General features: G+C 37.2%; 1 protein-coding gene across 4 annotated transcripts; it reads right to left on the bottom strand.

The window, feature by feature from the left end:
* Positions 1 to 2,892: 2,892 nt before the first annotated feature.
* LOC104604292 (putative protein phosphatase 2C 60) lies at positions 2,893 to 9,058 on the bottom strand. Of its 4 annotated transcripts, none has more exons than XM_010268580.3 (5): positions 8,632 to 9,058; positions 7,673 to 8,096; positions 7,077 to 7,444; positions 4,130 to 4,366; positions 2,893 to 3,557 (listed from the first exon to the last, which is right to left on the bottom strand). In XM_010268580.3, exons 2-5 carry the CDS (start codon positions 7,989 to 7,991, stop codon positions 3,288 to 3,290), a joined length of 1,194 nt encoding a protein of 397 aa, XP_010266882.1. In that variant the 5' UTR covers positions 7,992 to 8,096; positions 8,632 to 9,058; the 3' UTR covers positions 2,893 to 3,287. The 4 variants fall into 4 exon arrangements, with proteins under 4 accessions (XP_010266882.1, XP_010266883.1, XP_088745636.1 ...); XM_010268581.2 differs by lacking the exon at positions 8,632 to 9,058 and adding an exon at positions 8,384 to 8,542; XM_088889510.1 differs by lacking the exon at positions 8,632 to 9,058 and adding an exon at positions 8,234 to 8,360.
* Positions 9,059 to 14,027: the final 4,969 nt, after the last annotated feature.

The raw sequence follows: 14,027 nt of genomic DNA, 5'->3' as shown, positions 1-14,027 counted from the left end.
GATTGTGTAAAAAGGAGTGAAAATAAATATGTTTTTTCAATTTTTTTTACATTTTCAGCCAATGTTAGAAAAGATAAGGGGAAAGAAAGTGGTTTGCCCCCAACCCCTTTGGTTGGGGGGCAAATCCCCCTAGACCCCCCCATCCCCCTTTTTGATGTAGACCAATTTTATTTTTTAGAGTTAGGGGGTCTTGCTTCGCTTCGACAAGACCCCCCTTTTAACAAATGTTATGCATTTTTATTTTTTTAATATAAAAGATTTTTATTAAAGATAAAGAAAAAAAAATGAAATCCCCCATTCCTCCTTCTTCCTTCCTCCTCTTAAGGAAGCTTACACCTCTTGCGTTCTGAATTATGCTTCACGCCTCTAGGTAGTGGAACACCTCTATGTTTTAAAACATTGAATCATCGATATTTATTTATTTTTTTAATTTTAGTTTACTTTTAGAATAAAATATGCAAAATAATTAATTCATCTATTATGTCCATAAATCCATTCAATTTTTTGTTACATATTTACTTTTCTTAATTTTAATTTAATTTTTAGAATAAAATATGCAAAATAATTATTTGAAAAAAATAAATAATTATTTAGTTTTTAGAAAATTAGAATAAAACATGCAAAATAATTACTTGATCTATTATGTCCATAATTAGATAGTATGTTTATGTTCTCGACTTCCCATTTATTGATTATAATATATGTTTTTTTTTCATAAAACCCGCTAAAACGTGCTATTTTTATACATAAATAGCTCATTTGTGTCTTATATTTACTGATATTAATGTTTATTTATGATTTATTAGAGTATTTATAGCATTTCCATGTGTTTCCATGCATATCTTAATTTTTCGTCCATATCCATGCGTATCCAAAGTGTATCCCAATACGTCTCTTAAATTTGACTTTCCGATACACATAACGTTTCCGATACTTTGAACCTTTGTTCATATATCTGTCTATGTGTATTTCGTCTTTTGTGATGTTTAAACTTTTAGACAACTTTATTTCACTTTCTTGTCTACAAAAACTTAATTTAACTTTTAATGCCAGACCGACAGTATCTTTGTGGTTGGGGCTAAACGATTCGTTGGACGATCTGGCCGTGTAGGTGAGTAGGTGGGACTGTAATAGGATCCGATCCGATTATCAAAATTTTGGATGTGATAAAAAATTAAAAAATTGAAAAAAAACTAATTATTTTTAACTTATGCATAATGATAAATGTATATAAGCATAAAATGTTAAATTCACTAATTATTATTATTATTATTATTATTATTATTATTATTATTATTATTATTATTATTATTCGCAATGTAGCGATGCATTTATTAGGCAACCAATACTTCAAATAATGGGAGCTACAAGATTGCCGAATTATCAAATCAAAATGATTACAAGTTCTAACATAAAAAATCAAGATAATTAGATCAATGTTCAAAGTATCGACACGTATCGGCCCGTATCGGCTGATAGGTATCGTTCAGGGACCCCTCTGATATGTCCCTACAGTGGATGTATTGGAGGTCTAACTGATTCAGGGGGTAAAGGAGACCTAAACCGGCCCCCCTGAACCGGTTGCAAAAAATAAATAAACAAAAGGCCTGAAACACTGTATCGATTCGTCCAATATGCCCATACCAGCGTATTGAGCGTATCGATATTTTGAACCTTGAATTGGATGAAGCTCGAACCTCGTACTATTCGACTTGACTCGGCTCAAATCCACCCCTACAACATGAAATACTGAATTGGGTATCAACTATACCAACTGAATAGTGTCTCAATTGATACCTTAGCTGGGACAGTCCCAGCGGAGATGCAGATTCAAGTTTCACTACCTGTTACCACCTAATTAAATATAGTTATCATGATTTAAAAATTTTTAAACTCAAAATTTTTAACATACAAATACAATATATAAATACCTACATACACATTGAAGACATTGAATTGAACTAATACAGTCAAAAGTATTTATGGGATTTGGTTGGACTTGATTTATCTGTAATGGATTTATATTGAATTAGGTCAGATTGAACCAATAACCATTCCATTGAAGAAGATACAAATACAGTTATCAATGGACCAAATTTGAGTCAAAACCAATCTAAATTAAAACCAATTTGAACAGATAAACGGGGACTAAACATTAAACAGAAATAATCCAAAATTGTCCGAAGTATTCATTGGACTGGATTGGACTGGTCCATCTCTGATGGACTCGTATATAGTCCAATTAACACCCTTAATTGGCTAATTAGATTGGTCAACGCCTCAACCCAAGGATTCATACTTTTCAACCCTAACTGTAACCCCAACTCAACCCTACTTTTTGTAGCCCTACTCATAAGTGCAGTCTGGGGGATTAACAAAGCTAAATTCATCTTTAACAAATGGAACACCTGTACTTCGACATGGCTGGACTTGGAGGTAGGTAGGTAGGACCGTAGGAGTAATGTGAAAATAGGGAAAAAAGTCGATCTGAACAGTGGTTCTGATTTGTCTGACATTAGACAAGTGGAAAACATGCGGCCCACAATTTCTTCATCATTCATCCAAGTCCTGTAGCCCCATGACCCAGCATCTGCTTTTCTATCTCGAGTGGTCAAGCATGAGTCACTGATGCACCCAACCCATTACTTGCCACTTGCCACACTGTATGTGGTCTCAAGGCGTCAATTATTCAAACCGATATCAAGAAAAACACGAGGAAACAGAGAGAGAGAGAGGGAAGAGATTGCTTTGAGTTGTTGCCGGTTGACCGTCTTTAATGGTTGAAATTCCCATCAGCAGTTCAGCACCATTGATCGATCATCCAGGGGATTAAAAATTAACCCTACTTCCTTTGATGACATCTACAAAGCTAATGCGTGTTAAAAGTGTTAGTGAAAAAAAAGGAAATAAATACTCGGATTGCCAAGAATGCTGTTACACACAATGTACAAACGTCAGAACCAAAAGAAAGATGATCGGAAGATTTCTTCCAACTTGCAAAGAAATAATTTTAATTGTCATCTTGAAGCTCCACTTCCTTGGCTTTTTCCCCATTTTAGCTCAGATGCTAAACTCATTTATCAGAACCCACAGTTAAAATGTTACAGTACAGAAATCAAGGCCTGCTACTGGGTTACCTCTCATTGAGTGTTGAGTTGTTTGACTGTTGAGACTTGAGAGAGAGAGAGAGAGAGCTGCCTGACAGTTTTGCACAGGGAATGAGTAGTAGGGCCCCCATCCTCTATTACAAGTTACAACAAAGAGAACAAAAGGACCCTGGCTTCATATCATGTGGTGGCGAGTTCCACGGGCGTGGCACAAGGGGCAAGGGTGTTGGCAGGTAGACTGATCCCGCCGCCTCTTATAGACAAAGTAGGACCCTTCACCGTACTGGCTCTGCTCACAAGATTCGAGTCCAGAAACACAACGATAACAGTAGTGTCATCATGGAAATGCCGGCGGACTCCTCGATCGATTTTCTTCAAGTCTGAATATCGCATCTCTCTTTTCTTTGCTGCCTCTTGAAGCGCAGCTTTCACAAGCCTCCGAGCACTTCCCTGCATGAGTAGAGAAAGTAGAAACAAATTAAGATACACCAGGAAGCACAGGCCTCGCGTCTCATGTTTTTATCAAGCCAAAACCCAGATTCCCAGATGGGGTATGTTTTTGCCAGAGTGGTCAAAATCACCCATAAGACCTAGGCTGGCAAATTACTGCTCACAGGGATGATATGGGATGCCAAACAATTAGATGGTTGGAGAGTGAGTAAATCCCCCTGTCAAAGAGGTATAGTCTGTAACGAAGAGCATTTCTATTTTTCACTAGGACCACCTCGAATATTAACAGGCAAATTTGGGCATATTACAGACTAGACCGCATGGATTGCTAGTAAAGAATATCTAATCCCACCATCAGAATGCCCAAGATTATTGATATTATTTCATTTTCAAATGGTTACTTCCATGTTGAAGTACCAGAAGTACAGTTTATAGGCTGGTTGAAAGTACGGAAGATTTTCTGATAGGCGAGTATAGAAAAGATTTTCCTGGAAGTTTCTCGTTAGGACAGAATAAATTCATCCCCCCCCCAAATGGGTTTGGAAGTTTTCTCACCACAAAAAAAGACTTACATTGCGTGGATGATTTTGAACTATATCAACTGCTTCCTGATTGCTTAGGTGCTCCCAGAGCCCATCAGATGCAAATATAAGAAATTGATCATGTGGCTGCAGTGGGTGAACTAAAATTGATGGTTCAGAGCTGAGTATTGGACGTTTGAATGGTTCACGCAAGCGAAATTTAGCAAGTAAAGGTTCTCTATTAAATTCAGCCTTCTTCAAGTATACATCACCAATAGATCTAGAAACCTGGCATATCAAAATATTTCTGCCATCAGAAGAAGGCACATTGTGAAGATCAAAAGACCTATAAAACTACAAAAAAGAATATAAAACCTTGGAAGTAAAACTTCTGTTACAAGGATCCATGTACTCTTTTGACAGTGACATCTCTAAGAAGATTTCTGTTAAATTACCAAAACTACAGAAAATTACTAAAAAACAGCATTTGAATGTACCAAGCCCAGGGCAAGTTATACAGGTCACCTCATTTATCACCTAAAAAATTGCTCTTTAATCCATTATTTAGAAATTAACAAACTCCGTGACAAACAGGAATTATCCATAAAATGTATTAGTCATTGGAAGTGTCTAGGAACGTATAGCAATTTTTGTTCGTGAACCTGAACCATAAATGAAAAGAAGAATGGCCCACAAACTATTCATGCCTTTCAAACCTCTTGAAAGGTCTCACAAACCATTTCCCCTTAAAATGCACCACAGCAAAGTTTTGTCAATGAAGAAAACATTATCTGAAGTCATTCATCACATATCAAAGAGATGGAAGAGAAGAAAAAGGGGAATATCAAAAATGTATGAACGCCAATGAATAAAGTTCAGACAATTAGGTTTCCTGAGTAACGTTGGATAGGTGATGGGCTGAAGATTTTCTTGATAACTGGTTCACGGACACCAACATAATACTAGATTTTGATGACCTTCTGATGACATAGCAAAACCTAGCTACTATGTTTCTAGAATAGAACAGAAAACTAGAAAAGGGGAAAAATATCATTTCAAAGTACACCTAACTTTTACACGTCTGGTCAAAGATAGAAGAAAAAAGAATTAAATTAACTGGACATGGATATGCTTGAAACCTGGTAACAGGATATCAATTAAAGTGTAACATGTACCTGGTACCTAATTCAGATAAATTACTAAACTTATTATCGACCCTATATTCAAAAGTGGGCTGAATCAGCAAGAATCACCCCCACATCTCCTCCACTATTTGGAAATGAGGGGGAGTTACGGAACTTGTTCTTGAACCTGATCTGTCTGGATTGAGTGGCCCCAAGAAGCATTTTGACCTCTTAATTCAATGTAGCAATCCAAGCTCCAGAGGAAAACTCTAATAGAACTTGTTCTTGAACAGTTGAACCTGATCGGTCTGGATTGAGTGGCTCCAAGAAGCATTTTGACCTCTTAATTCAATGTAGGCAAACCAAGCTCCAGAGGAAAACTATAATGGAAGGCTATCACAGAAACTCTGCTAGGGGAATTGGGAAGAAAGGAAAGATCCTTAAAGGTAAAAAACAACCTCCTTTCAAACCTTAAGAGGTTTTATCTTATACATACCGAATTCTTGGATTCTGACTACCAAGGAATTCAAAGAAACTCAACCTCCTGTGCTGGAATTTAATAAAGATTTTGCATTCATTTCCACAGGTCCAGCAACAAAAAGATGCAAACCCCCACCCCCTTCCAGTGAAAAATCAGATTACTTTGCAACTTGATAGAAGCTCCAATTTTCACTTTGGACCATCAGGGATTGGGGATCTTTTCATCATCGTCTAAGCCACATCCCAAACATATGGGGTCGACTACAGGATTGCTAAGCAATTTCACCCACATTCATGAGGGACTCGGCTACTGGTATAAATGGGTTAACAGAGCTGGTTTCAAGTCCATGAAAGTTAGAACACCATGTTAACAAGATCAGAGAATTATTTCAGTACCTTGTCATATGTTGCAATGGATTCCTAGAGATCTAAATGCTGAACCTGATAGTTTACCTTGAAGGATGGGGCAGTAAGCTCTATTGTATAGCTGTGTAAATCTCCTCTCATGTACCTCCAAAGTTTGCTTTGTCTATTACCAATTAAAAATATAAAACATAAAAAGTTTCTTTCTCTTTGTTTGGGTTCATTCAATTAACCTCCAAAGTTTTAAGTGCAACTTCTACACAGACAGTACATTCTTATTGCAGCCTCAAGAGATAAGCGCCTGGTCCAGTAGCTCCAGTACAAGAATCGAGGCACTTGGTACATATTTCTAAAATACTAAAAGTGATACATCTCTAAATTACATATGAATGAGATCTACAGCTGATTCACTTGAAAGTTGACTAGATACCATTCCTTTTATGTCAAGAAGGAGAAATTCACACACATTCTTGAGTTCCCTAGCTATTTCTTGGTTAAGTAAAAGAAAGAGAACAAAACACAAAGATGTTCTTAAAATGCCAAGATATAAAAGAGAAATGGCAATGACGGGGCTAAAAAGAAATTCGATCCACTTTGACATAAGTTGATTCAAGCTTGCTACCCAACCATCACTGCCTCAGGAATTGCCTTTTAACAAATGTCAGGGATCAAAACTGTGCTAAGAAGCATAAAGGAAACTAAAGGCCGTCCCAAGATGCAAATGATTTGATATTAGGATCAAAACATTAAAAAAAAAAAGTAACTGATTTATATGTTGGCCCGTAAAGGTACAAGAGATAAATAATACACTACCAAGTACCAACTGAATTGATTACTATAAGGCAGTTGCAACTCGTCTAGTCTATTAAGCTTTTGACTCTTAAATTGCATTAAAATAGGTGAGAAGTTTCCCACAAGTCTGAAAACAATGGAAAGTGCATAAGTTAGCAATAAAAAAGACAGTACGACAGAACTCATATAAGAAAAAAACAACCATAAATCAGTATAATCTGTACAAGGGGAAAATTTACCTGTATGATGCCCTTCACACGCCATACGTTGTGCTTTAAAACTACAATATGCGAGTCATCTGGATGCAGAGAGTGCAACTCTTGTCTCACAGATTCTATGCCAGCATTGTGCTCTGCAGAGAGCTGGACAGCCAGCACCTCTCCGGTTGCCTTGACAAGCCTTCCTAAGACAACACGGGAATCTCCAAGGTTTGCAACATATAGGGTTCCCCCGCATATCACACCAACCAGGCAACAAGATCCAACAGCTGCAATTTGCGGCTTCATCGGCCACTGTTTTGTAACGACAGAGAGGAACCCTTCTTCTGTTGCCTGAAATGCCTTTCGTATTACATCCACTGACATGGACTGTTGCTCGGTGGTAAATCCTGCACAAAACATAAATTCGAGCTGAAGCATTAGAAAAGCGGCCATGTGATCTGCAAGCCCAAGACTACACCATGAACACAGCTATAGTAATAGTCACTCAATTGAAAGAAATGAACCGCGACGCTTGAAATTTGAAAGGCTAGATAACAAGGAACCAGAACAGAATCCATTGCGTACATGAAAGTCAATCAGTCATTTGATATCCCAACGGGGAGTGGAATTCTTACTTTTTAGGTGATGAAAGAGGTGATCATTGATGTAGCGTGAAGTCTCAGGGCCACCATGCCCGTCATATATCCCGACGAAAGTCCCATACGGTCCGGACTCTAGTGAGCTCAAAGAGCCTGATTCAATTTGACTCTGATCCTCGAGCAAATTGTTGGCCTGAACCACGGCCATTGAGAACTCGCCGTTCAAGTGCTGTCCAGTGTCTTTGTACCATAGAAGCCCATCTTGTCGACCCACAGCATCCGAGCTCGTGTGAGCATAACGATCCGACGATGACCGCCAACAGGCCCTCAGAAAGTTCATCAATCTCGATAACATACCTCATCTCACCCAAACCAACCTCCAATTTCTCCACATCCGAGAAGGATGTAACAGAAATCCAAACCCCCCTACAAAAAAGAAGTCGACCTACCTTCTGCTCCACTGCACAAGGTCAGAAAAAATGAATTTAAAGAAAAGCCGCATAACCAGAAATGAAGCTACCGCAAATTGAAGAAGTCGAAAACAATCGAGGACGAAAAGCAGAAAAAAAAATGAGGAAGAAGAAAAGGAAAACCCGCCTCTTTGGTTTGTTTCAGATAAACCCCATACGAACACAACAAAAAAGCCTGAAATCTAAGACCCACCTCTGCTTCTCGTCGAAATAGAAAAATGAAAATGAAAAAATAAGAATAGCGAACAGAGTCGAAACAGAAAGAGGCCAAATCTACCTTTACTTCCCCACTTTTCATAGGACAAGCGTTTGGTCAGCCATCTCGAATCGAGACGGTCTCGATACCCAAAATCAAAATCCCGTCTCCATTTTCACACTCCAGGCAAAACCTAAAAAACTAGAAATTGCTCACCCAAGAAAAAAAGGGTGGCAAAACCTAGAAATCAAAAATCCGAGAAACGCTTTAAATCCCAGAAATTACACATTTCCCGAAAACAAATAAATAGTACAGAAAAAGAATCGGACCTTATTCTTGGAGCTTTCTCCTTCCTTGGTCGACAGCTACTCGGTTCTACAGCTGGAGTCTATTGGGATCCGAAAGGAGAGAGGTCAATCCATGTGGTTACGAGAGCGTTAGATCTGTAGATCCATCGAATACAAATAGACGACGACTTCCTTTTCTTTCTCTTTTCGTTTCTTCTCTCTCTCTCTCTCTCCTGCTTTAATCTTTCGTTAGTGGAGAAATGGAGGAAGTAATGCACAGATTGAACAAGAGGGGGGGGGGGGGGCCTCAGGAAGAAAAAGAAAAAAAAAAATAGTTCTCGATCACTCTCTACCGATTGGGCAAAATGAAACTCTCGTTTCTCCCGGCAGACAAACCCATAAAAACCAACAAGGGAGAGCTCAAAGCCAGCAAAGCAGAGCGACTACTCTGGTCTCCATATAACGAGTCAGAGGCCAAGTTTGGGAGGTGCATAAAAATAAGTGTTTATTCGAGAATAAACAATTATTATAAGGCGGGACCATACCAATAAGTACTTATCACCGTTTGAGAAATAAATCAAGAATAATTGATTATTGTAAGAATAAGCACTTGGACAGTTGGACCAAGCTTAAAAGTAATTATTTGAAAAATAAGTGCTTGTTCATTGAATAAGTGTTTAGAAACAAGTGATTATAAGCATTTGATTAAAAAACACTTATTTTAAACTGGGATAATATAGGTATTTTCCAAATGATATAACGGGCAAAGATAGATCAAAAAGGAAATAAACACTTAAAAATAAGTCAAATAAATACTTATGGATGTTGTCTCAACCCAAAATAAGTACTTATTGAAATAATCATTTATTTTTAATCACTCTTAAACTTAGTCTTATTTGAGAAGCCCAAAATCCGAGCTTATAAATATTAATTCAATAATCACTAATTTCATTTTTTTTTATTTAACATGGTCCATCACATCATTTTAAAAATACCTATATTACCCTAGTGGAATCTGCTCCTCACACACTGTTAATCCCAATTCATGTTACCCCTATAAAAGTGCTTTTTCATCAAAGACATTAAACACTTATTTTTAAATGAGCAATCTTAGAGAGAGGGTTTTTTTATTAAAAAAAAAAAAGATTTGATTTTACAGCATCAGCCAGTTTGGCTACAGTGCTACCCAAGCACCAAGCCACCAACGGTCCGTTCAACGTGGGCTGCGTTTTCTTTTTCCAACGCCTTTTGATTCCCATACATAAAATTAAAACTGTGAAAATGGTTATTTTCAAGAGAAAAATAACCGTAAAAAATGGTATCCGCAGTTAATGCTAATGTGCGCCAAGATCAACTCTCAATGAGTGGCAATTAAATTCCAGAACCCACGCCTCATTATTAATTAAGTAAATTCATATATATGATGAGACGCTGAGAACGAGATGACACCTTTCCCATGGTCCCACCACAGAGTTCATATCTGCACCCCACAGCACATCCCAACCGTGCATTTCACAAGTGCTGTGGGGCACTTGTGGGGCGCAGATGTAAATTCCCCACAACGATAAGATTTTTTAAACATCTTTCAAGTTTCAACTACATCAGTTTATCCATGGGTTATTACAAAAAAGATGGTTTTTAAAACCGACTCAGAGACTGATCCGTCAGGGGTCTGGTTACCAGGTCAAACAGTCCAATCTTCAAATCGAACGGTTAGCTTGTTCTAACAAAAAAATTTAAAATTAAAAAAAAATGAAAAAATAAAAAATGGTCAAAACAGTCGAACGGTTTTAACGTTAACCCCTAAGTTAGCGGTTTGCTGACCAAAATCAACGGTTTTTGTAGAAAATTCAATTTTAGGGGAAAATGGAACCAGTTGCTTGACCATTTCCCAGTTTTCCTGGTCCGACCGTCCAATCCGGTCCGATTTTAAAAGCCATGACAAAAAAAAATTTACCCATGGGCCGTGAGCACCAATGGGACCTCTCACCTTAATTGTACATTCTGGAGTAGCCCATGAGTGTACATTCTGGAGTAGAAAATTCAATTTTAGGGGAAAATGGAACCGGTTGCTTGACCATTTCCTAGTTTTCCTGGTCCGACCGTCCAATCCGGTCCGATTTTAAAAGCCATGACAAAAAAAAAATTACCCATGGGCCATGAGCACCAATGGGACCTCTCACCTTAATTGTACATTCTGGAGTAGCCCATGAGTGCACTCTGTTGAGATTCTGAAGTGGCCCATGAACGCGCTTTGTTGAGAATTGGGATCTGCTCCGCACAGAGCATGCCTCACACGAACCTCACAGCCACATTCCACTCTCTATTAATACCATCTCCCCATGAATAATAAGTGCAAATAAGGAAGAATCCGGAAGATATCCAAAACAGGCTGTGAGGTCTGTTTGAGGCGTGCTCTGTGAGGTACAGATCTGGACTCCTCTGTTGAAGTCTCCACATTTCACACCGCATTGATCCGGTTTAATTCAATGACTCATCCCAACCTGCCCAACCCGATGCATTGATTCAACCATTTGTTTATGTAGAGGATCTAATTTGCAATGGACCTCTGCTGGAAAGAGCTGACATATGCTTCCCTTAATTATGAATTAGGAGTAATTGTGGGGTATTAGATATAATTGCTCTAAATCACTAAGTCATTATCATTCATTATTAGCATTAGGGATTGATTAGAGTGATGTTTATATATTCATTATGTCATCAAACGAGTCCATCTATGCTGTACTATATTGTTATAATAAATTATAATAAGTTAGTAGGAGATTCTACCTTTTCCTTGGTGTCGAGTCTGTGTTTCTAGAAACCAATTACAAAATCAACGATTTTTCAATAAATTTTACTGGTCAAATGGTATCATAAGTGGTGGTTGAAAAAAAAAACATACACAATTCAAGCCTCTAGGATCTGTTGGAATCCCAATTTACCAGGTAAAAAAAAATAGTAAAATCAATGAACAAATGAGTTGAATCAATTTGAGAGATTAGTTTCAATAATCCATCCAGCTAAAACAAAAGCAGAGGATGATGTAGTTTAGTTTGTAGTGAAGCGCAAAGTTTGAATTTTACGCTGTGTTTGGTTGCAATGCAAATAAATTTTCACTGGTACAAAATCATGGCAAGTGCAAATGATTTGAGTGTAAATTCTGATTTATTTTTGTTTCAAATTTTAGCTTATTTTATTTGATTGCAGTATAAATGAAGTAAATTAAGACATTAAGAAGAATAAAGTAAAATCCAAAATAAAATTAAACAAGAATTTGCATTTTTTAACATTTGTACTCCTATGCATTTGTATTAGTACAAATAAATTTGCACAGCAACCAAACACAGCATTAAAGGAAATGGTAGGAAAAAGAAAGGAAAGGTTTACAAACCTTGTATAGGATTCTCTGTCTTTTCCTTCCTCTCTCTTTGTTTTCCTTCAAACCAAACATAGCCTAATTTTTCCCTTATTAGTCTCTTAGTTTTATTTGGATGATAGGTACAAGGGTTTGTTGCTACAATCTGATCATGCTGCGAATAGACAATGGATATAAGGAGTTCACATCAGCGCCCCACAATGCCCCACAGCACATCCCGACCGTATATTGGGAACATCTCCTGATTAAGTTTTATAATCTCCCACACTATCATTAGGAGATATTCATAATACAAGGTCAGATGTGCTGTGGGGCACCCCCTCGTGGGGCACTGATGTGAACTCAGATATAAGTAGTAAGAAATGGACTCTGTGCCAAAATCTCAAAAAAAAAAAATAGACACATCTCTAGATTTTGTTTGGCTTGGCTTGAACTATGTCCATATTAAATTTATTAAAAGAGGCATTACATTTCTAATCTAAGAATATGAATGGAGTATACAATGGGGAAGGAAAGGGGAAGAATCCAAATCACTAGACAATAAAACATGTTCCAACACCCTATCAATATAAAAGTGGGACCCACTTCTAAGTGAGTCCAACTCGGAGGGGAGAGTTGGACTAGGGTTAGGGTTGAGAAATTGGGAAACCTTAATCCAACATGTCTTAGCATGCTCCCTACTCTCTGAAAATAGAGATGCCTATGGATTGAGGACAGCGTGGATCCAGTCCCAAACCAGAGACCCTATAGGGCCTAACTGGTCTAACCTGATTATAATTAACAACTATATTCTAGCCTACAATACAACAACAGACTTCCCTATTTATTAACAAATTTGAATATAATTATATAATAAGTATTAAACTAGGGGTATCTTAGTAGCACATATACATACTTATGTAATCAGTTTGGGTCTTAATCGGTTCAAAACAACTAAAACCAATCCCAACCCAATTATAATTGAGAAACATGATAATGTAAACCCACATATAATTGGGTCATCCATCAAATGGTCTGACGGGTTTACCCAACCCATTGGCAACCCCAATCTCAAACCCCGGCCCCAACCCGAACGTGGGATTGGAGTCTCTGCTATAACCAGTCAAAGACGTCACTAGAAAGTAGCTGGGAATCTTCTCTAAGGCAGTGTCTGGTGCATCTTTTAGTCTGCGGAAAGCTCAAAAAACCAAAAAATGGTTTTTCCTGTTTGGTATTGCATAGACCGAAAGACTCAAAGACAAATGCACAGAAAAAAAAAAATGACAATTCAAATAAAGCTTTTGGCATTTCGATGTTGAAAATAACCTTTCCAGTTGTTTTTAACAGTCCAATAGACTACAATGTAAATGAAACAGTTTTGACTTTTTAAAAATAGGATAAAATATAAAAACCTCCCTTATAGTTTCATTTTAATAAGTACTTCCCCTAAACTTTTGAAAAACTCGACAAAAACCACTCTTCCATCACCTTCCTAGACACAAAATGTTAGACCGATACATCAGTTTTTTTTCCAAAGACCCATTATACCCTTTTATAAACTATTTTACATACAAATTTAATGAATTGACCCTATTTTAACTTGACAAAACCTCATCTAACGATCATCTACTAAAGTTTTTGTTGAGTGAAAACAGGGCTATTTTAGTAATTTTGTATGTAAATAGTTTATAAAAGGGTAGAATGGGTATTTAGAAAAAAATGGTGCATTTGTCTAACATTTTCCATCTGGGAAGGTGATGGAAGGGAGGTTTATGTCAAAATTTTCAAAAGTTCAGGAAAGATATTTATTAAAATGAAACTATAGGAGATATTTTTATGATTGTCAGAAACTTTAGAGAAGATTTACCCTTAAAAATAAGATCCCAAAAGCTTAATGCACCTTCTCATCTACTCGACTGTTGAAAAAGTATATCTAAAAAGACTAACCAAATAACCCCCAGGATATTGATGGAATAGATTTGACAAAAATTTAGCCTCTAGACAGAACTCTTCTTATTCATTTGAGTTTAGGGGTAGCAATACTGAGCACAGTTCCAACCAAGGCTAGTTTTAACCTACT

This window comes from Nelumbo nucifera, chromosome 6 (assembly GCF_055504915.1).
Source record: "Nelumbo nucifera cultivar China Antique chromosome 6, China Antique-T2T, whole genome shotgun sequence".
NCBI classification, from domain to species: domain Eukaryota; kingdom Viridiplantae; phylum Streptophyta; class Magnoliopsida; order Proteales; family Nelumbonaceae; genus Nelumbo; species Nelumbo nucifera.
Note: the sequence above shows the minus strand (reverse complement) of the source record. Positions and strands in the feature narration are given on the sequence as shown.